At 53.2% G+C, this 24,199-nt stretch overlaps 1 protein-coding gene across 1 annotated transcript in view; it reads right to left on the bottom strand.

The window, feature by feature from the left end:
• The window catches only part of LOC116940040 (low-density lipoprotein receptor-related protein 6-like), a 67,195-nt gene that overhangs the window by 25,872 nt on the left and 17,124 nt on the right, over positions 1–24,199 (bottom strand). Inside the window, exons 3-8 of the mRNA XM_032949284.2 lie at positions 14,644–14,841; positions 12,847–13,043; positions 9,587–9,718; positions 6,803–7,077; positions 6,310–6,497; positions 5,661–5,832 (exon numbers count right to left, since the gene is read on the bottom strand). Of these exons, the coding sequence (XP_032805175.2) occupies positions 5,661–5,832; positions 6,310–6,497; positions 6,803–7,077; positions 9,587–9,718; positions 12,847–13,043; positions 14,644–14,841 (1,162 nt within the window). The remainder of the gene's footprint in view (positions 1–5,660; positions 5,833–6,309; positions 6,498–6,802; positions 7,078–9,586; positions 9,719–12,846; positions 13,044–14,643; positions 14,842–24,199) is intronic.

Below are 24,199 nucleotides of genomic sequence, written 5' to 3'. Positions count from 1 at the left end.
GCTCTCAACAGTCAACCGGATGTCTCCAACTTGCGCACGTCCCCTGATATTAACTACCTGGCCCGGTGCACAGGAGGTCGTGGGTTCGATCCTGACGCATGCTGTATAATTTGGAGTTTGCACGTCTCTCTCTCCGTGGTCGCGTGGATTTTTCTCCGGGTCCTCCGGTTTTTCCCTCCACATTTCCAATCAACGTGCGTTTAGAGTATACGGCTGCCATAAAATGTCCACCTGATAAGCCACTTCGTTGGGCTATCATTTGTGACGAGGTTGCTTCTGAAAGAGAGCTATATAGCTCAGTGGGCCTCACCTGGTAAAATAAAAAAGTTTCGTTTATAGTTTTTATAGATCCGTGTGCTCCCTCTGTTTCTCGGTGTAATTGTATACATTGTTGTACGGTATTAAGAACGATAAAGATAATATCTAATAATAGATCCGAGCATAAGGTCACGTGCCCGAACAGAAAACAACTTAACAGCGTATGCTACGTTGTATTCTGTGTGTTGCACAATGCAGAGTAACAACGCCCATGTTTTGCTGGCACGGATCATTGGCCGCACAGCAAAACATTTCCCGGCTACAAAATGCAGTGCGTCCGGGGGGGGGTGGTGAAGAAAAAAATTCATGTAAAAAATAAAAGGAACAGTAACAACACCAAACACAAAGATCCCCCATATAGCCTTAAGATATTTTTGGGGCAAGTGCTGTTGGCGAGCACATGTGAAGGCCAGCACGGTAGACGAGGGGCTGGGTGGCCAGCACCACGCCCGGCGCCTTTGTCTCCCAGTGGCGATGTTTCATACACACCGCACCAGGTACTCATTTGAGGTTGAGTCGACCTAGGGGAGGCCCAGGACCAGTTCAGATAATCATCACCGGTGTTGTTCATACGACGAAAGTAAAACCCCCGCGATAGACATGGCCTACGAGAGCCCTTCATCCGTCGGTGGCCGTGAGTGGGAATCGAACTCAGGTCGCCGGGTTCGTAGCGCAGCACGCTCACTGCTACACTACCACTCCCCACAAGAATCGTAACAATAACACACCAACAACAAGCGATAATAATAATAGTGTTCCAGAGTTAAGTGGTGCGTGACAAGAAGCAGCACGGGAAGTGTTTACAAACATGCATTGGGGTTATTCGGCTGCTATAAAGTTCCACATGATGATAGGGGCCACTTTTTGTTGAGCTATCTTTTGTGGCCAGGTCACTTCTGTAAAATAAGTGAATAAAGCTCAGTGGGCTTTACCTGGTAAGACATTTTTTTAGTTTCATTTGTTATATATATTTTAAGTGATTTGTTTACCTTTCCTATACTTTGCACTCCTATCGTGTTTGTGTATTGTTTTTGTTGTTGCAACGTTCTGACCCGCCCCACATCTGTGAAAAGAAATTCATAGCCGATTGGATTCCTCCAGTATGCATAAATATTCCGACAATGTTTAGAGCTGGGCACGGCGGTTGAACACGGTACAGATGAGACGAGGCGGCCGACGGGAGCGAGCCGTCAACACCGTGTCACGTGACAAAAGCATCCCTTTGGATCTCTCGCAGAGAGGGCAACGAGCATTCGCGTCAAACAAGGGCCCATGGAAGCGGACACCGCAGAGCTACGTCCGATCTCTCGCCCGCAAGTCCTCGCAGCGGTTATTGGCTAACCATCGAACAAAGACGGTCACCGCATCGCGCGCTTTCAGACGCGCTTCTGCGGACCGCCTTGAACGCTCTTCCTTCCGATATTAGGAAGCCAATGGAGCTGTGCATTCTTACATCGAGATTCAAAACACATTTGTTTAGAACCTCCTTTTGTATTTAGTTTGTTGTCCTTTCCCGACACCTCTGATTAACACAGTTGGCTAGGTACGGTGCAGAAGAAGTTCAACATACATACAACGTACTCACATAAAACATTTTCCGCGGTGTTTACCGCTGTCTGGTGGGGACCGCGCGACGATCGGCCGATGGTGCGATCGAGTCACGAGCAGCGGATCCCGCACGTGTGTGACTCTACGCTCTTCTTCGACTGACTCGTGTTGCAGGTCCATGCAATTGGTACACACGAACGTGACGGGAAAGTAGATTCTTACATCACACTGCAACCTTGAATCACGATAAAAACCGTTGAATCGCAGGGGGAGGACGTGAGGGTTGGATCAAACGCCCCCGCTAGGCCTCTCGCCGGCTCAGATCGGCACTCGGTATCAAATCGGGCAGGAGGTAGCGAATACGGCGAGCGAGCGATGTCCACTCACGTGGGGGGGGGTTCTGGATGGGGGGGACCACAACCGCCGGTAACGTTTCGTTTGTGGGGGCGCCTTAATTGAGCGGCACCCGTGGTGTGGCCGTTGTTCCGTCCCGGTGGGAAACGTTGGCACGCCTGTCCCGCTCGGCTCGCGCTCGCACACCCGCACGCCCACATTCCTGCCGGCCGACTCGACGAGCCCTCGCTTTAAACGAAACCCAATGCACGCAGCGAGAGAGAGGCCGAGAGGGGGGGAGAGAGAGAGAGAGAGAAACCCAACGCACGCAGGACAGCAGAGGGGAGAGGGGTGGAAAAAAAACTCCACTATTTTTGCAGGCAGAGCGTGTTTTTTTCCTCTCTCTCAAAGCTTTATATTTCTTAATGTGCTTTAAGAACCACGTTCAAGGCCTTCTCCTCCCCGCTGTTAGGCGGCATTCCTTCTGCCCGTTCCCCCCCCCACTCCCGGTCCCCACCGCCACCCGACAGGCCCTCCCCTCCCCACCCTCACGCCACCGACAATACGGCGCGCTAAGATTAAAGAAAGATTAAAAGGGACGTCGCTGGAGGACTGCCAAGCAGACAACACCGAGGGGTTGAGGGTGGAGCCGGAGCAAGCAGCGGCGGCGTGGAGGGGGGGGATAAGGAGGAGGAGGAGAGCGAGAAAAAAAAATCTTTGCCAAATTTGCGGCGAAAGAGAAAAAATCCCCCCCCACCCCCCAACAAGCAACGACAAAACTAACTCCGCGCAAGAGCTAAAGGACATGACGGGCAAAGACATCTTCCGACCAAATGGCCTTTTTAGCAACGCGGGCGAGATGGCGGCGAGCGGACTTCAAAGTTTGCCGGCGGGCGGACTGGAAAGACTTTGGCAAAGAATATCAAAAGGGAGCGAAAAACTCGGGCGAGTTTGGCTATTTTAGCTCCAGCCACTCGCAGCATTCCCCAGAGCTCAATGGCCTTGCCCCCAAGGCCCCCCACCCCCCACTGCCCCCCCCGCCCCGGCCCCCCACCGCACACAACCCCCCTTCTTCTTTAGCCTGGAATGCGGGTGAAGGGAGGGACAACGGCGATATGGGAAGCGTCGGTCTGAGGAAAAAGCGCCGCTCGGAACAAAAGTTCTCTCTGTTTGATTGGTCGTTTACTCCGGGAGAAAGGTCACTGGGGTCACCGCTCTCCCAGCTCCCACTTTACTCCCAGTGAATGGAGGAGAGGGAGAGACCTTCCATCGCCTGCCTACTCGGCCAAGCCTCGCCGCCACCGCTCGCTCGCTCTGCCTCCCAGGCCCAGTGCACTCAACGCCGTCGCTCTCCCAACCCCCCCCTCCCCCCACCACCACCCAACACGACCGCCCATGTCTGTCCGCCACAACCGCACCGGGGTAACTGGGCCAAACAAGGCAAGGATGCCGACAGACTGTGACAATAAGGTGCATTTGCAATTCCTATGACAGGCACCCATGGTGTGGGGGTGGGGGGGTTTGGTGCGTGTGGGAGATGTAAAAAAAAAAGAGCGGAGCAGCTTTCTACCGCGGCCTCTGCAAACCTCTGAGCCCTGCAGCCCCACGAGCTGACGCCGGAGTAGCCTGCCATCGCCTGCGTGCCATTTCCTATTTAGTTTGCCTTTTTACGAAAACGTCCACTGGCTCGCTTGTCCGCGAAAACGCTAAGGCGACGGGACGCCGACCGCGAAGCGTTTCCCCAAAGTGGCTTTGAAATGTATTAACATAACCAGACTTTTTTTTAACGGCTGGAGGCATCGACCAGAAAATGCTAAAACTGCAACATTTCCCGTGCGCGTAATTTTTTTGTATCTTCGTCGCAAATCATTAGCGAGCGCTGTCCTTGATTCCACGTGTGCGAATGTTTATTTCCGTCAAATTTATTGGTGAAAATATGGCGACGTTTAACCCATCACCGCCGGCGTGGCAAATCGCCAAGACGTTGGGCGAAGCACTGCGGTTGTTTTGCCAAGTTGGGAATGTGGCCCGATGTCTTTTCGTCTGTTAAATTATCTTTACAAAGTAAAAAAAAATGAAAATAAAATGCCACAGTGAAAACAACCTTCAGAGAAGGAAGAAGAATAATGACAATAATCATCAGATCCTTTATTTATCCAGGGTAACCATCATTGAGTCTCAAGCCTTCTTTGTGATGTTTGGCCAATTTCATTATTAGTTAGGCTTCATGTGTGGCATGAACAACCCAGAGAAAACCCAGCACACCCATAAAAGAGGGTGACACTCCAGACTGCCATCTCGAGGCCAATTCGCAGGCCGTCTACAACACCTGGCAAGTCAAGGCTGTCACCCATCGCAGTACTACCCAGACCACGCTTGGCTTCCATGACGTGACAACATAGGGCAACGCGCATCCTATATCTGAGGACGATTTTAAAACTCGCAACCCAAAACGAGGGTGTAAACGCTCAACGCTCCTAACAGATCAACTCAAGAAAGCATTGCTAAACTACACCAACCTCGCAGCCCAATCGGAAAACGCCAGGCAGCCTCCCATCCATGCATGCACCAGGCTCGACGCCTGCTTAACTTCTGAGATCCAGCCACTGTGTGGCTACCACCCGAACACGCACACACGCACGCGGCATTACGGCTAAGAGCAAGAATGCGAGCGGCTTTTGTGTAATAACAGGGACCGCGGCGGCGCTACGTTCCTCCCCCCCCCCCCCCCCGTCGTGTTTGGGAGCGCGGGGGCCCCCAGTGGGCGTGACGGTCGTCGCCTCCTTCTCCTGCCGGCAGCCAGCCCGGGCGTGGCGACGGCTCGGCCGGGGCCAGCCTCGGTGCAGGTGTTGCGCGAGCGCCGGGGTAATTGTGGTGGCGGCGTCGTCGCCGCACCTCTCTCCCTCCCACGCCAATCAAAACAAGGATGTTTGCTCAACTGAGAAAGCCGAAACGGACCGCCGCTCGCTCGTCTCCCCGCGTTACAAACGGCACGGTAGCCGCGCGCCGTGACGGCGTTGTTTGACGTGACTCCGCCGCTAAAAGCGTCCGGGTACAAGTACATTTTTTTCTTTCTTTCTTTCTCTCCTCTCTCTACACCTTTTTACTTGAAAAAAGGCAGCGGTCGAGTAGCTATCGTGAATCCGGCCACCCGAGTTCAATAACCCAACCCACGGCTAACGTCAGTGGCGGGTGCTTATCGGAGCCGGTCTCCGCTCTCCTCCTACCCCCTAACCCCGCACCGACCAACCTGTTCACCAAAGCGCACGAATGCGTGTGACAAAGTGCGACGAAAGTAAAACTCCGCGATCGACATGGCGTACGGAAGCCTTTGATCCATCGGTGGCCGTGAGCGGGACTCGAACTCAGGTCGCCGGGTTCGAAGCGCACCGAGCTAACCGCTACACTACCGCTCCCTCTCCCTGCCACAATTGCGTGCACAGAGAAAGAGAAAGCCGCACCTCAATCTTGTCGGTCTTGGCATCGCCCCAGTAGATCTTGCCCTCGGAGTAGTCGAGGGCGAGGCCGTTGGGCCAGCCGAGGGAGGTGTTGACCAGCACCGATCGCTCCGTCCCATCCAGGTAAGCCCGCTCGATCTTGGGCAGCTCTCCCCAGTCGCTCCAGTACATGTAGCTGCATGGCGGCGCAACGGTGGACACACGACACAAGTGCAAATAAGGAGCAGAACCTAAATGCACAATTGCTCGAGTGACAGATTCGGAAACGGTGTGGCCCTGCAATTGCTTGATTACACCAATGCTGGCGGAAAGGGGCTTTAAAGAGAGCCCCTTGGAGAGGGTGTTTGGCCTACTCTTTCATGCTGGCCAGACACCTTTGAAGTGGTGGAAGTTTCCCATACTTGGTAATACTGACTGTGGTGAACAAATTTATACTGCTGGGTGGACAGAGGCATTGGGAAGGTTGGGGTGGGGGAATTTAAGAAACTTGCACCGGGTGATTAGCGCGGGTTGGTTACGTACGGTGCAAAAGAAGTTCAACATACATACATCGTTGCCAGCGGCGGCGTCGACGACCGTCCCACCTTCACTCGCACCGCCCTCCGCCCGCACCCCGCGCCCCCAGCCCGTGATTCGCGTGAGCCTCACTCACCCGGCCATGGGGTCAAGGACGATGGCCCTGGGTTCGTCGAGCCCGTCGCTCACGAGCACGCGGCGGCTGGAGCCGTCGAGGCGCGCCACCTCGATGCGATCTGTGCCCGTGTCGGTCCAGTAGAGGTTGCGCGCCACCCAGTCCACGGCGATGCCGTCGGGGTGCTCGATCTCCAGCGAGACGAGCACCTGCGGCCCCGCAAAGAGGTTTGGGGCAAGCGTCAATCGCACCGCACGCGTACGGCCAAACGCGCGACGGTTCAATTCCAGTTGCAGACTGACCAAGGCTGCCAGGTAAGTGGGTGGGGGGCCAGGCGGGCGGGCGGGCGGGCGGGCGGGCGGGCGAAGCGTGCGGGCAAGAGAGCGAGCGGGTGAGGAAGTGACAAACGGGCCGATCAAGCCAGCGACGTGCGGGCGCGTGAGAGAACGAAAGAGCAGGTGGCTGGAAGTGCGGGCGGGCGAGAGCCGACGGACGAGCGCGGGCGCCGCCGCACCTCGCTGGCGGAGCCGTCGAGCCTGGCGCGCCGTATCGTCTGGGCGTTGTCGTCCGTCCAGTACACGTGACCGCCGCCTTCGCCGTCAGGGCCGGCGGCAGCGGCGTCGTCGCGCGGGTGTCGGTCGACGACGTGGTGCTCGCCCGGGTGGAAGTCGAGGGCGATGGCGTGGCGCACTCCCTCCAGCGGCAGCATCACCGCCGTGAAGTCCGGCGTGTCCAGCGAGATGGTGCGAAGGTCGGTGCGTCGCGCCAGCAGCAGCAGCTCCGCGGGGCCTACGTGACGCACGCAGAGACAAAGATCCCACGGTGTAGCCTTAACAGAGTGTTGGGGCAAGTGCTGTTCGCGAGCAGCACCTATGAAGGCCCTCGTGGTGTTGTTTACACATCGTAGCAGGTATTCATCTTAGGCCGAGTCGCCCTAGGGGAGGCCCAGAACCTGTTCATACTCGTCACTGGTGTTGGCCATCAGCGGGAATCGAACTCGGGTCGTCAGGTTCGTAGTGCAAAGCGCTAACCGTTACACTACCGCCCACCACACGTGGTAGTGTGTGTGGGGGGGGGGGGGGGGTAGCGGGAGGTGGGGGCTCTCTTCCCTGACCGTGACCCTAACGGCAGCAGAGCACCACCACGATTATTGAGAACATCTACAAGAACGCGACTCCTCAAGGGGTGCGGGGTAGAGATTGATATTATTTTTCTTCTTACTCCTGCTGCAAGTGTGCGTGTGCGTATCCGGTGGCTGCGAGAGCCCTGCCAGGACTGCAGGGTGAAGACAATGGAGTCGTTTTTTATTGCTTCCTGGAAAAAAAGTGCGCAATGTGTGTGTTTTATTACCGTTGGCAATATTGCAGTTACTTTCACAGCGAGTTTCACAAAGTGAAATTGAATCGTGGATATACCCACACGTTTCCGGATGGGGTCATGGTTAAACGGTGGCGCCTATTTAAGCGTCTTCCAGCAATTCTTACATCTGCAGTGGCTTCTCTACCTCCTACCCGCCTATCTCACCCCCCCACCCCCTCTGCCCGCTTGACACCTCCCTGTCAAATAATTTCTTTATTTTTATCCGAGTTACGTTACAAACACGGTCACTGCTATCGCCGCGTGCTTTCAGATGCACGTCTGCGGCCGTCTAGAACGCTCTTCCTTCCGATATAAGGAAGTCACTGGAGCTATGCACTTTTAAATAATCGAGACTGCAAATTTATTTCTTTACTATGAAAAATAAGAACAGGTTTTACCCTTTCTGGCAATAAAACAGGAGGTGTTAAGATGTTCAAACACCAAATAGAAACCTTTTGCAAGGAATCAAGTTACTGCATTAACCGCACACACACTACTTGTGGTGAACATGTAAAAAAACACATGTTCTGATAAAAAATATGCATCGTCTTTGAAACTGATTGGCCAACACCATAGACGGCCTTCTTTACTTCACTTTCGGTGAAGTCACGTAGAAGGGAAACAATAAAATAATAAAACAATACATATATTTTCATATATTTTCACTATTATTTTATTATTATTTCCCTTCTACGTGACTTTACCAAAAGAACCAAGAATATGAATCCCTGCAGTCACGAAAGCTTTAAATAAAAATTTAGTACGAAGGCAATGCACGTATCAGAGCATTCATAGCTCGGGGTGAGCATTTATATCAGGGACCTCATTAGGAAATAGTTTAGTTTGTTGTCCTTCCCCTGCATCTCCGATTAGCAAGGTTGGCTTCGTACGGTGCAAAATAATTTTAACATCAGGTTACGGGACGTGGTTTTTATTGGAAAAAACTCTAAAAATAGTTGCATAGCATCACCCCATGTTAAAGGACAGCCTCTGATAGGGGACATCAAAATGGAACTTTTGAAAACCTTTCAATTGCCTCTTATCCAGAACAAGTGCACCGCCTCACATGCCCTACTACAAGAGGTGTTTGTTATATGGCAGACAAACACTTGAGTTCACTTCTCCAAGCAGGAATATGCCGAATGAAGACGAAAATGTACGTGTGATATGGGGACTGCGCTGAGACCATCCCACCGCTACACTGTAAAATTAAATACGGTTGAAAGTATGGTCACATTGCAAACTTAATTTTTTGTTTCGTCCTCAAATTTTGATTTCGCTACACTCAGGAACCCGGTTTCACCACGTGCCGTGGCTAAAACCCAGACTGGAACACAGGATGTATGTATGTTGTATGTAAGTAGAACTTCTTTTGCACCGTACGTAGCCAACCGTGCTAATCGGAGGTGCGGAGCCGGCATCACTGAGCACATCAGCGGCGCCGTCGCAATATTATCCTGTCACGCCACGCGGTCCCATATTAGATTGCTACGGTGGCTAGGAGATGCTAACTGAATTGCCTCGTATACAGGAGGTCGTGGGTTCGATCCCGACCCCGACGCCTGTTGTATATTTGGAGTTTGCGTGTCTCTCTCATCCTCGTGGTCACGTGGAATTTTCTCCGGGTCCTCCGTTTTCCCCTCAACATTTAGAAACATGCGTTTTGAATATTTGGCTGCTATAAATTTCCACGTGATCAGCCACTTCATTGACCTATAATTTGTGGCCAGGTTACTTTTGAAAAAAAGCAAATTAGCTCAATGGGACTTATCTGGTAAAATAAAAATATATAAAATAGCTCAGAATTCCTCGAATATAAATAAATATTCTGATTTACAATTTCCCCAAAAATCGTAACACCCCCCCCGCCTTGCCCTCTTCCCCCCGGAAAGGGTAGCAGGGTCGCAGGTCACAGGGTCAGAGGTTCACAGGGTCGCACCGTTGCGGCAGGTCTTGTTGTTGTCCAGGAGCCGCACGCCGGTGGGACAGGCGCACGAGTAGAAGGGCTTGTTCGGCGACAGCAGGCACAGGTGCGAGCAACCGCCATTGTCGCGATCGCAGGGGCTCGATCCTGGGGATGGAATAAACGCACGCACGGACGGACGCACGGAGCAGGATGAAGAAACGCAAAACACGCACAGTTGAGCACGCAAGCAAGGAAACACACAGGACATGGAGGGGTGGGGGAAAATAAATAATAGCCTTCGAGTTTTATATTCGGAAGGTATCGCTGTGAGTGCGCGTGTGTATGGGGAGCGGCAGCGTAGCGGACAGCGCGCTGCGCTACGAACTTGGCAACCCGGTTCGATTCCCGCTCACGGCCAACACCGGTGACGATAATCTGAACCGGTCCTGGGCCTACCCTAGGTAGACTCAGCCTCAAATGAGTACTTGGTGCGATGTGTAAACATCGCCACTGGGGAGACAAAGGCGGTCAGGCGTGGTGTTGGACACCCATCCCCTTGTGTACCGTTCCGACCTTTATAGGTGCTCGCTAACAGCACTTGCCCCTACAGCATTTTAAGGCTATACGGGGGATCTTTGTCTTTGTATATCTAAAAAATGTTCTTTTCACCAGAGCTACAGAGGCAAAAGAGCAAGCAAGAGAGACCCTTCCCCCATGGCCTAATCAGAGCCTGGCGGAGGCTCGGAGGGATGGAGGCGAGCGCGGTGGTGGAGGCGGCAGCCACGCTTTACGCTCCCGCCAAGCGAGCCGGGAGGCCCCACGGGCCGACAAACACAAGGGGGACGGGGACGTGGGGGGGAAGCTGGACTCGCTCCAAGCTACGCTACCGCCACTGCCGAGCGCAGACGTGACACGCAACGAAACGCCAGCCTCGTGACCCTTCTCCACCCCCCCTCCTTCCCCCCGCCGACCCCCCTCCTCGAGGGGGAGGAGGGGTGTAGACACAGAGAGAGAGCGTGCGCAGAGCGTGCGAGCGATCTTGGCCGGAAAACTAAAACGCACGCTCCGCCAGACTGCGCACGTGCGCGAGCGGACACGCGCGCGCCGCGCCGTGCCGCTTGGCTCCGAGACGAGCGGACGAGTCTTGCCAAAGCTACGCATTTCCGAAGCGGCGGAATGCGAGAGACGCGCGTGGATTTTCCGCGCGAGGGCATCCGTAGATTTTTTTTGTTGTTAAGCGCGACGCACGCAACGGAATTTCGAGGCCCCCCCCCCTTTTCGGTCGCAGCAGGTCCTCCGCAACAGGGGAGCCCGCCGTTTTCCTTCGCTGCGATTCCCACTTCGCCGGCCTAATGATGCGTGCGAGCTACACGGAGAGGACAGGGCGCCGGCCGGGCGTCGGGGCATGCATGCGCGCGTGCTCGTTCGGGGGATAATGGTGAGAAAGCCAAAGTTCGGTGGTGCGCGACAATGCAAGCCTGGAGGAAAGTGGCAGAAAATTACATCACAACATTTACAGAGCTAATCAGATCCGCAAACAACAAAAACAAAGTTAGGATAACAATCCCACGTCAGCAACAGTCATGCTGAGGATTGTGGGTGTTTTCTTTTATCGCTGTGTAAAAGAAATTGAGGTGGGGAGGGGTGCGGGAAAAGTGGTGGAAAAAAAAACCACAGACAGGCAAGTTAATATTTCACAATTTGCTTTCCTTGCTACGAGATAGCGATCGCCAATGGAACCGATGATGCTGACGTTAAGGTTTGGGTCTGTGTGAGGGTAAAAGAAAAAACACATGGGCGGTGGAAGGTTAAAGGTCAAAGTACACCATGGTGCAACTGTGCAGTGTGTGGCTCAGGGCTGGCTCGTTACACGATTAACTCTGCAAACCCCCCCCCCCCACCCAGTGTTTGATTCCCGCAAACAGATAACATCAGTTGGCCAACAATATGCGAACCGGTCAAGAACGCAGCTTGATGACCCCCCCACACTGACCAGCGTGGTGGTAATGTATGGTTAACAAAAAAGAAAACCACCTCCACGACCGGACAATAAGGACACAGACATTCCATCCGTCAGACTGACAACGGGATCGAAAGTTATTCATTATTACGTAGACAGGATCCGGGCCAATGATAGCAACATGAGGAAATAGAGCGTTTATTTTAAATCTCAATTTAGTTGTTCAGAAAGCGGTTGTTAACTTTACGACAAAGCTTAGGAGAATGATCACTGTTGAGGTTATGACAAAGATTAGTTTTAGGGTGGCGGTCAGGGGCACAGTGAAAATTCACTCGCGTCACTTCGTGCGTGTGCGTGCTAAATTGTATCGGCCCGCCTTGAGAGTAAGGGTTACCAGCAAACGTTATCGCTGATGTTAGCCATGGGCAGGGAATTTAACAGATGCCAGGTTCATGGTGCAGTGCAATGCTCACCTCTATGCCAACGCTTAATCCCACAATAATGGCTCAAAAGGCTGCAGTGCAAGTCGTCTGTGGCGTAAGAGTCATTGTGAATCTAAAATTTACGGGAGAGTAACGGGCAACGGTGACGGTAGATTCCCAAAAGAAATACCCCGCCGCAAGCTAAACGGGGAAGAAGAAAAGTCATGCATACGCGTGGATTTCTGTACCACTTTCGAACAAGCGTTTATATCCTCGGAAGTATATAATGAGCGTTGTGTCCGTAAGCTGCAGTGAGACAATGGAGCTCGGATAGCGGCTCTGCCGGGGAAGGCACAAGCGCATCAACCAGCAAGGAGGGGATGGGACGTATGGAGCTTGAGCAATGGACCTACTCCTCCCTTGGCCAGAGTAGCCAAGGGGCAGCTCTTCCCACATGCCCCCCTTGCACTGCCCCCCGTTCCTGATCTCTACCCGCCATCACTCTCCTCCCCGTGTTTTCCACCAACCCTGATGAAGCCTGTATATTTGGAGTTTGCATGTTCTCCCTGTGGTCGTGTGGATTTTTATCCAGGTCCTCCGATTTTTCTCTCTAAATTTTTGAACTATACGTTTAGAGTATTTTGGCTGCTAGAAATGTCCAAACGATAAGCAGAATCGGAATATTTAGTTATACTGGAGGAATCCGATGAGCTATGAGGCTCTTTTTCACAGATGTCCAGTAGTTTCATAGATGTCCAAGCCACTTCGTTGAGCTATCATTCGTGATGGCCAGGTCAGTTCAGAAAAAGCGCCATATATATATAGCTCAGTGGACCTTACTTGGTAAGATAACAAAATTAGTTTATAATCGTTTTTAGCAAAAAAAAAAAATATTTGCAAGCACCACCGACCTGCGGGCTGGCGCTGCGCGCTGTAGATGTGAATGTCCATGGGCGAGTAGATGTTGGAGAGGATCTCCTGGCGGCGCTCGCCCGTCTCCTTGTGGCACGCCTGGATGGAGCGCGTCTGCCAGTCGGTCCAGTAGAGCGTGTCGCCAAACACCGTGAGCGCAAACGGGTGCGGTAGGTTCCCCGCGATCACGTCTTGCCTGCGCGCCGCAGACGTGCCGGGCGGAGGAGAACGGGGGGTGGGGCAGAGGATGAAGCCTCAAAGTGTGTCCGGCAACTTCTCACAGCTTACCCCCCCCCCCACCTCCCGTCTTAGGTTATGTCAGCGGCTCTGAGAAAAAGGTTTGAAATTCCACGTTAGCGGGGCAGGGGGTGGAGGGGCGCAGTGGGTCCTGTAGCGCGAGCCTATGAATTGTTAAAAAAATAGGTGGGAAGCCAAGTAGAGGGTTGTAGGATGCAAATTTAACTTAAATAATGCTCTGTATGTATATAGGATTGGTGTGTGGCTACTTGTGATGGTGGGGGGGAACTGAAGGAATCCGGAGAAAACCCACCACACACACAAGAGGGGGTGAGACACTCAATTGATAATTGCTGTGCTGCCATCTCCTGCCCACCTCACTGCACATTTCATCCAAGTTGACACGAATTTCACGGTGGGTGGCCAACGTCTAACAGAGGGCTCGCGAAACAAGCCGATTTTCTTCTTCACGGACGACAAGCATTATTTATTTGCCGACCCCCACCTCGTTTTCCAGTGGTTAATCGAACAATTCACCGTTTGGCCACATTAAGAAATTGGAACCACTCAAGCTGCTCCAGGTGCTTTCGAACGAGTGAGAGAGCTGGTCCGGGGCTCACCGACGACACTAAAAAGATGCCGGCAACGTGAGAAACAGCAGCAAATGTCCTTATCAGGGCTCGGATCGATGTTGACCGGGAGCTCAAGAAAACTGGGTGGCCTGCTGACGTGTAATGCGGCGAGCGGTTTCTGCAAGTGGTGGAACGGGGTGGCGGGGCAAATAAAATAACAATACGAGTCTTCAGGTCCACACGAGAAAAGCGCAGCGGTCGCTTTGTACAGATCCAAACAAACACACGTAAAGGAAACCACTCGGCCAATTTCATCGGCGCGCCACTACGCACACAGTCTGACCGCTGCCGCTGCTTGGCGTCGGCGGCAGTTACAGAAAAACACGAGCGCACGCGCACGCACGACAATAGCAAACGGATCGGGACCAGGCTTCGCTTGTACAATTGCCCACAATATAATGTGGATTTGTAAAGCCTCTCCCACCCCGCTTGTGAAAATAATGCACACTGGAAGAAAGAAAAGGAAAGCAAATCAATCGCGCGTTACGAGATCGTTGCCAACAGCCGGGTAAGACGTTAGACAGAAAGGGGTGCGGGGCCGCAGAAGACTTGAGTCCTGTAAATGTGCGAATAATGACTTGAGAGTAAACAGGCATGGCCATTCACAGACGGAGAAGGGGTGGAAATATTTGTGGCTGCACTCGGAGACTCTCACAACTTGGCGCAAAAGTTGCGTGTTTTTTTTTCTCAATGTGCAAGAGGGTTTTGTTTTTCGTCTATCAACCGGCCTGTAACCGTTCACCACCAACCCCCCCACACACACCCTTAGTCATTCGGCGAATTGCCACAATTCGGGATCACGCTTTTCGAAGCGGTTCTACGTGCTGCGGTCACGTCCGCAGATGTGAACGCGGCAGTTCTTGCAATCAGCGCGTGCGGTAGTGCGTGCGGTCGGGTACCGCGGGGTGGGTGCGTGGTAGCACTGACCGGAAGGAGCCGTCCAGGTTGCACCGGTGGATGTAGTTGAGCTTGGCGTCGGCCCAGTACAGCTTGCCACTGTCGTAGTCGAGCGTGAGGCCGTTGGGCCAGTAGATGTTGTCGACGATGAGCACGGAGCGCGACGTGCCGTCCATGCCCGCCCTCTCGATCTTCGGCACCTCGCCCCAGTCCGTCCAGTACATGAATCTGTGTGGGCCAACGGCGGGGAGATACCGCCCGTTCAGATTTAACTCCGCAGGGATTGGCAGGGACAATGCCGTTTGATTCATAATTGATCCGTGCGTTAACCATCGAGTCGCATGCATGTCCACCGCCCGACATGGCCAAATAAATGGAACTGTAACGCGTACAAACGTTTAACAATGCACCGATTGTTATCGCTAAAGCACACCAGTATGCGCAAGTGTGAGCCTCAGCATCTTCAGGACAGAACCCAGGACACGTTCTGTGTTCTCTCCTGAAGACGCTTGGCGCAGCTGCAAGCGAAACGTCGTGTTTAATTGCTAAATTAGCCGTGTGTGAGAATTGTGTGACACGGCGAGGCTTTGCAGGATTAGTTCTGGAAATTGTTATCATTTTCTACATTTGAAGCTTTCGTGACTGCAAGGATCCATACTCTTTGGTTCTATTCGGTAAAGTCACGTAGGTAAAAATAAAATATTTTAATTATCTAGACTGAAAACTAATTTATTTATAACTGCTTTTTCGTTTAGTTTGTTGTCCTTCCCCCGCACCTCCGATGAGCACGATTGGCTACGTACGGTGCGAAATAAGTTCCAACATACACACATCATGCTGTTCCTTACCTAGCGCTGCTCTCCGAGACAAATTACAATAGTCACGTGCTTTTTTTTTTTCTCGGCAATTCATCGGAGTAACTTGATAAACGGGCGTTACACGTGACGGGCGATGGAAATCAGGCGAGAGTTCATAGCGCGGGTACACTAACCGCCCCCTCTACTCTCTGACACTCACAGAGTGCAAATTCTTTTTTTTGGAGAAAGGACTCGAGGTGCGTTTGTATTTGCTAATTTTAGCGAGCACAGAGGCTCTCCAGATGCTCCACAGCTCCCGTGTTGGACATTTTCAGATTTTTAAAGCCAACCGCTAAACTCTTGTATACGGTGTTCCGCCTGTTTCCGTTGTTTCACGAGACTGATAATGAGACAGGAAATCTGCAGGAGGGAGACTGTTTGGGGAGGACTTCATCCAGCAGTGCATAGATCATGGCGAAAGATGATGACGGGCAGGAAGGCTTGGTCGTTTTCCCTAACAGAGTGTTCTACATGTGTGACAATTATATAATCCGATCCCTCCACAAGGTCAACTCAGCCTCAAATGACTAACTAGTGTGGAGTATAAAACAACAGCACTGGAGAGACAAAGGTGGCCGGGCGTGGCGCCGGCCACCCACCCCCTCGTGTGCAATGCCGATCTCCATAGGTGCTCGCTAATGGCACTTGCCCCAAAAGTATATTAAAGCTATATGGGGGATCTTTGTGTATCTGGGGTGGGGGTGTAAACTGGAGTAACGGGCGAAAACCCACACACACGCTTGTTAGAACTCGTACAGATATTCTGGCAGCCTACTTGCTGTACCATCTTCTACCAGGGAGTTTTGCAAACAGGACGAAATCTGTGATCCACGCAGGCAGCTTCGAAGGCGCTGGATTACAGGAGTGCACCACCACACCCACACATGCCTGTGTGTGTGTGCGCGTCTTTGTGTGTGTGCCTCTTTGTGTGTGTGTGGGTAAACGGGAATCTTTGTCCTTTGTATGTGTGCGTGTGTACGTGGGGAGGGGGGGCCGACGCACTGGTTCATACAAAGTTCTGCAATCCTCAACAACCTGCGGTCGATTCCCAGCCTTGGATAACATCGGTGGCGAGTGATATCTAAACTGGGCCTGGCCCTCTCCTAGGCTCAGCCTTACAATGAGTACAGGGTACATTGCATAAACCAAATTACCCCGAGTAAAACCATGGATACAATGAAACACAGTCAAGGTCCACAACAGACCGGACCACCACACCACTTGCTGTACTACCATCTCCTGGCCCACTTAACCATGCCCGACTGCCTTCGTCTCTCCAGTGCTGATGTTTACACAGAAGGTATTGGGAGTCCTGAAAATATGTCATCCACCAACTCGGGACCTACAAGGTGTGGTTTTCCCAAAATAAACACACAAAGAGGTCACAGCTGCCCTCCTCCGATGCACCGTGTGTTGGGCGGCATATCCGGCGTTTCAATACCACGTGCTTGGGGAGGCTTCTTCAGGAACTGAATGTACTCCATCTCATTTGTTCATCTGCATCGGGCTTCCCTCGCGGAAACGATTGAGCTCCCGAAATAAATCTCCCAGTGGGGGCGTGGGGACAAAACGACCACGCTTAATCTATTTTTTTTTTTACAATTTTCCTGTTAACAGGTAAGGCCCACTGAGCTATATAGCTCTTTTTTCAGAAGCGACCTGACCACAAATGATAGCTCAACAAAGTGTGCTTATCGTGTGGAAATGTATAGTCTCCAAATACTCTTAAAAAGCGCGTCGATTATAAACGTGGCGGGGAAAAACTGAGGGCCCGGATAAAAATCTAAAAGACAGGAAGAGAGACACACAAACTCAAAATATACAGGTGTCAGGGTCGGGATCGAACCCACGACCTCCTGTATACCAGGCGAGGGATGCAACATCTCGCAACCGCGTCGCCCCCCTTCGTACCAAGAGACGCGCGGCAACAAATCCGACATCGTCGGAGAGCCAAGCAGCACGACCCATCGTCGGTATTATTTCCCACACGAGCGGGAGGCACGCAGGGCAAACCCTCGGCCCGGACGACCGTCGTCGATATTCCGTCGCGTCCCGCGTCGCGCCAAGCAGGCCAAGCGAGCGCCGACGACGCATTTGATGTAGGCGTGCGCAAACCCCAAAACGCGCGCACGCGAAGCGCGTGTGTCATTTACAGTCGCAGAACATTTCTGAGCAAATATGCGGTCGAGCTTAAAGTGGTGGAACATTTTCTGCCCTGCTTTGCGAGTTAAGTCGCAAGGACTTGGCCCCCTCCCCCCCCCCCCCCCGAGCAGGAAAACTATATTTCATCCACCCAGGATATCTGCATTTAAACCGCAATAAATCACGGACGTGGGGTTTATTTTTAAACGGGGGTTCAGTGTAGTCAGGGGGGGAGCGGTGGTGAATGAAGAAAAATGTTAACCCCGACCAAAAAAAATATATAAACGCAGACTTTCAAAAAACACAAGGCAACCGCCACCACCTAATGACAAGTTAGGGCAATTATCTAATGGGGAAAGTAAGATGCTAACGTTCCATACGCTTAGGGTCACACATCACATCTGCTTTGACAGTATAATTTGTTCTGGCCAAAACCAGACCCATTTCAATTTCCACTGGCTCGAGCTGCCACCCCCCTCCGCCTTCACCCCCACTCCGGCCTCACCCCCCATCCTTTACCCCCTCCATACCCACGCCAGCGGCCAGCCCCGACAGTAACCCCCATCCCAACCGCATGCACCAGCGAGCACCCATTCAAACTCACTCGGGCAATACGCAAGGCTCAATGGCTAAAAGGAGGCGGTGGTGGTGGCGGCGGCAAGGGGGGTGGGGGAGAGAGCCGAGCGAAGGAGGAGGGATAACAAAAAAAAGTTGCTTTCTTTGTGCTGCGCGACTGCGGCAGCGTGGGGGTTGGGAAGGAGAGCGAGGAGGAGAGGGGAGGAGGAGAGAGCGTCACTAGACCACAGCTACAGAAGGCATACTTCACTTTCCCACTCCTCCTTCGCCTGTCCATCATGTAAAAGCCAACGCTACCCCCCACCCGCCACCATCACCACCACAACCATCACCACAACCACCACAACCACCGTCATCAAAGACAAAGATCCCCCGTATAGCCTGCAACAGACTGTTGGGGCAAGTGCTGTTAGCAAGCACCTATGAAAGCCGACACGGCACAAGAGGGGGTGGGTGGCCAGCACCACGCCCGACCACCTTTGTCTCCCCAGTGGCGATGTTTACACACCGCACCAGGTACCCATGTGAGGCTGAGTCGACTTAGGGGACGCCCAAGACCGGTTCAGATAATCGTCACTGGTGTTGGCCGCGAGTGGGAATCGAACCCGGGTCGCCAGGTTCGTAGTGCAAGCGCGCTAACCGCTACACTATCACCACCGCAGCCGCCATCCCCACTACCGGTGCACTCACAGCAACCACCACACAGCAAAACACCAACTAAGATTTATTCATTAGTGACTGTCCTGCATGCTGCCGGCACCCCCCACCACCATCACCAAAGCTTTTGTTGTCACAAGGGCTTAAGTAAAAAAAACACATGGTCACACACACACACGCATGTGCCGCATGGAATACGTGAAACTATATACTTGTGCTTTTATGTCGACCTTAAGAGTTGCGCGCTCGTGCGTGTTTGCTGGGGCCGTTTCTGTACCCTATTGTGACGCATAGACGGTGCTTTGTCTCTCTTCGGGCCAAGCCTCCGTTGCGAAAGGAGTTGGGGGGGGAGGTAGCCAGTAACTGTGCCTTCGAGTGTTATCGCAAGAGAGTTTAAAGTTCCCACCGAGGATCGTTTAAAACTTTTATCAACGTTTATCACGAGCGCGGCGCTGCGAGCGGAACGATACCACGTCGGGTAAGGTCAGGTGAGGCTCTGCTCACACTCTCTTTACAGGCATGACATTCTCTTTTCTTGGGAGCTCGGAGTGCAAGACTGACCGGCGACGTTTTAAAAGCGTGGGGGAAATGGCCAAAACGTGACGGACTTGCTTTCGAGGTGGCCAGGGGGATGGTCGTACACAGCAAGTAAAGGTTACTGATGAGCCCGTCTGTAGAGTGGAGCTTCCATAGGAGTGAGTGCTATAACCCCTCGAATGCGTTGGTGGTTTCTCTCCGGGTGTGCTGGTTTCCCTCACCCCCACGTGTAGCCAAACATTGATGAATGGAAATGACCAAAGATGCCAAAACAAGACCGTGAAAAGAGTTGAGGCCAGGCGAGGATGTCTGCACTAAACATATGATACACCTATTATCGTTGTTGTCGTTGGTGTTGCGGGCAAATTATTTATTTATTTAGTGTGCGCCATCTGGATGCAGTGGCATCCTCAGACCGTCACAAAGCTTGGCGAGTGGACAGTGTTCAACAATGTGCATCATCATCGTCGCCGTCGTCACCGTCGTCACCGTGGTCACCGTCATCGCCGCCATCATCGTCGTCATCATTGCCGAAGTCGGTCCTGGACCACAGCTACAGTTCGGCCTGTTGCCCGTGCCCCGCGCGTTATCAGCGTACGCCGAGAATGAAAATCATCGGAATCGTTATTTAGACCGGAGACCTGGCCAGCGTGGTGAAGCATAGTCCAATAAACCCCCATTGACCGACAAGGCGTGGGGAGGCTTTTCGTCAAGACGCCGATGTAAAAAAAAATAGGCTAACGCGTTACGTGCGACGGCTCTCGGGCGACCTCGCCAGCCGCTAGAGGCCACTACGTTCATCACTCGGCGGGGGGGGGGGGGTGAAGAGATTTAAGGCACGATAATCGAACGACAACTTCCGGAGCCGCCGCGCTCCGTGACGGATGGGGAACTGTTCCGAAACTGAAATTTCAGAGGCCACCGCCGTCTGGATTCACAGCTCCATGCCGGTACGGGGAACAGCTCCATGCCGGATTTTCGGCCACATTCCTCGGGCATCTGCTTCTGTGCGAGCAGCAGATGCTTCTATAGGGGAGGGAAAGCGTGGCGTGGTGCAGTGACGTCAACCCCCCATTATCTCACTCACCAATGCGGGAGGGGGGGTGGGAAGAAAAACCACAACAACAACCACAACCACGGGAATATGAAAGTACATTTGTGCTAACGAGCGCGTCAAGTTGCCCCGCGCGCGCTAGTTGCAAGCGAAGCCACGCGCGGACCTTTCATGCATCGTCGTCATTCATCAGCCGCGATCAATCCACCGCACTGCCTGGGCTGTGGCGGCCATTTGACCATACTTCACCACGCTGGTCAGCGGCGGGTTGACAAAAGACGCGGGGGGGAGGGGGAGGGATGAAGAACCACGGACGCGGCAGAATAAAAGTGGACCACAACAAATGTAATTTTTGCGGCACAGCCCTCTGCTGCCCACCGTGTGTCTCCCAGCAGCGGCCTATCGCAACCTGTTGTGCATAGTGGTCACCCGCCCATACAAGCGCTTTGCAGGGTCAAAATCTGCTTAGAATTCGAGACCCGAAGAGATCTGGGGGCACTGTGAGCGATTTTGGTCACACAGCCATCTAAACGTGCATAAGCCGGGGAACATTCACACTCGTACTTACAAGATTTTAAGCATTTCCTTGAGTGTAATAATGCGTTAGAATAGACTGATATTACCCACCCTTTAATAATGAAATGCCAGCCACCTGTTGGGGCGAGTTGCGAAAAAAAGTCGACTTTGTTTTGAAAATGATTCAATAAGAGGGGAAGACTACAAAGAGGGGGGGGGGGCTCTTTAGAAAACCGCACCGTCGTCATCTTGTCTCCGACTCTCGTACCTGCAACAAAAGGCTCTCTTCTTAAAGCGCCACGGTGTTTTTCAAAACAGTGGCCATGTCAAAGTGAATGCAAACACAACGCCGCCAAAACCCCCCCCACCACCAACCGCTCCACCTCCCCCGCCCGCCCGCTCCCCCTTTCCACCCCAAATTCAGCACAAACATTATTTTTCAAACATCCCCTTTTAGAGACAGAGGTGAGAAATCCTTTCGGCCCCGATGTTAATTCACGTCCACGGCGGAGGAGCGCGTCGCACCCCGCGCAGCACACACGAGAAAAAACGGTTTGCAGAAGACAAACAGGGCGCAGGTGTGTGTGCGTGTGTACGTGTGTGTGTGTGTGTGCGTGTGCGTGTGTGCGTGTGTGCGCGTGTGTGCGTGTGTGCGTGTGTGCGTGTGTGTGTGCGTGTGTGTGCGTGTGTGTGCGTGTGTGTGCGCGTGTGTGCGTGTGTGCGCGTGTGTGCGTGTGTGCGCGTGTGTGCGTGTGTGCGCGTGTGTGTGTGTGTGCGCGTGTGTGCGCGTGTGTGTGCATGTGTGTGCGCGTGTGTGTGCGTGCGTTAACGCATCGCGGCTTGCCAGGAATACGGGTTGGGGTGGAGCGGCAGGGGGTGGCAAACAATAAGAGGGGGCCGAAGGAAGAGCACGTAAAGTGTAAGTAGCTGGCATTGGGGAGCCGGTGGAGGTATTGGTTTGGGGGGTGGGCGGGAGGGGGGGGCACGCTGGCGAGGTTTGCTGGATGGTTAATCTTTCACCGTGTTTACCGACCCAGAGCCCTACGCCCCCCCCCCATCCAAAGTCGAAAGCCACAAGCGAACGTCACCACCACCACCGGTCGGATAATAATACTTTGCGTAATAAATAAAATCGATACGATAAGCGGGGCCCATAAAATAACACCCAACTCTGTTCTAGTGACATTAACGACAATCCGAGGCAAAGGAACTACGGGTGCTCAACGTGATGACAAACAAACAAACTAAAACCCGTAAAAAACAACGCACCACCACCTCCTCCTCCAACCCCCCCCCCCGCGCCACCCCCACCCTTCAGTTTCCAAACTTCATTACGGCTGCTTCATTAGCGGGGCAACGTGAGCGCAGGGGGGTGGGGGGGGTCCCACACGGAGACGTCTCACCGACTCCCGCGTGTTCACACAAACGCGTCACCAGAAGTCCGCGCGTTCCCGCGAAAACGTTCCACCCGCATCTCGATCAGCCTCTCTCTCAACCGGTGGCCTCATCCCCGCCAGCGTCTCAATCCCCCGCCACCTCCTGAGGAGGAGTGATGCATCAGCTGCCCCCTCCAATGTGCCAACTCGCTGCATTTTAGCTGCCCGGCGCTCCGCTCATTGTTGCGAGTGTCACTGCTCTGCCCTCCGTTGTGGTTGGAGGGCGACGGCCTCCAAAACTGCTCAGTAGCGTCCACCACGAGAGCCTCTTCCAACGCCACGCGGACGCGGTCCAGGAAGAAAAAAAGGCATCGGACACCAATGCGGCACAACTGAGAAAACGTACACGGTTGTACCAGTTACGAGCCAGCCGCGCGTGTGCGCACGCTTGCGGTTCTCCTCTAAGAAAACTCCAGTCGTAGTGGTAAGACAGTCCCTGAATCCGCCTTGTGGTACGCACCAATCCTTTATATTCATATGGAAATTAGGCTACTGCACACTGCATGCACCTGATTCGGGGGTGGAGAGGGGGGGCTCGCGAGGGCCGGTGTTGAGAAACACTAGCGTGACACGAATGCTGCGCTACCGTTTTTCATCATCACAAGTCGCTCGCGTGAGAGCAGGGACTGTTATGGTTGACTCTTAATGTACATTGACAGCCTTTAAGTAACCACGTGATGGCCCTACAGCAATTAATTGGAGCAATAGTTAACTCTTACGAAGGAATGTCAAATGTTGCCGTGACCAAAAACACGTGTATACGATTACACAGCACGTTTATGACCACCATCCTTAACGCATCTGACCGTGATCGTGCCAAACCTCATAAGGCGGATGGATAGGTTACCAGGTGGTAAGGTGGTCCCGGAGGTGGTAGCAGAAGAGCAGTGAATATGATCCATCTGTACGGAGGTTTGAGTGTCACACCCTCGCGTGCACAATGTGTTTTCTCCGGGTACCCGGGTCCCCTCTCACACGAAGCCCAACACTCACGAAATGTAATTTGCAAACTGACCAGCGTGGCGAAGTACGCTCAAATGACAACCCGTGACGTGTGCGGGCACGGGAAAGGGGCTGCACGCGTACGCACGGCGTTCGCTATCATTATTACTATTTATAATTTAAATATTATCACCATCCGACAACGAAAGATTATTACGCCGCCGCAGGATTATGGGTGAAAACGCCGGCCCGGATGAGGCCTTCATCCAGCAGTGGAATGACCCAGGGCTGCTGCTGCTGATGATGTGACCACGGTGACAGGCATCTCTCGCCTCGTCCGACTCGTGATGTAAAACAAGTTAGGTACTTTTTCCCCCGTGCGACCTCTCAACGTGGCCGTTCCATTCCAGTGGAAGCGTGCACGTGGCTTCGTGTGGCAGCTATCGCGCAACAATTCGAGACGCTCAATAATTTACGCAAAACATTAGCCGATGAGGACGACGGCGACGACGACTATTATTGCCACCGCTTCGTAACGTAACACAACACAGGGGAAAGCGTCCATTCATTTTTAGCGATGGATGGGACTGCTGGGGAGGGGGGGAGGGCCTCCGCGTGCCTCCAATCAGCGGGATGTTGTCAAACGCTCTCGAACGCACCGGAGGAGGGGAGGCAGTGGTCGGGGCGGGGGAGAAGTCACGGCTGGATTAAGCACCTTCACACGCCGCCTCTTACATTAAAACAGCGTGAGCCTCCGCCGCGAAGAGAAACGTGGAAATTGAAAAAACTCCCGCACACACACTTCTTGTATCTGGTGTACTTGTCTACAGTCCCCGTTTCATTTGCACCGAGCGAGCACCACCGCCACC

The sequence above is a fragment of the Petromyzon marinus genome, chromosome 7 (assembly GCF_048934315.1).
Source record: "Petromyzon marinus isolate PM22_M1 ecotype Great Lakes invasive population chromosome 7, UKy_Petmar_22M1.pri1.0, whole genome shotgun sequence".
In the NCBI taxonomy this organism is placed as follows: domain Eukaryota; kingdom Metazoa; phylum Chordata; class Hyperoartia; order Petromyzontiformes; family Petromyzontidae; genus Petromyzon; species Petromyzon marinus.
Note: the sequence above shows the minus strand (reverse complement) of the source record. Positions and strands in the feature narration are given on the sequence as shown.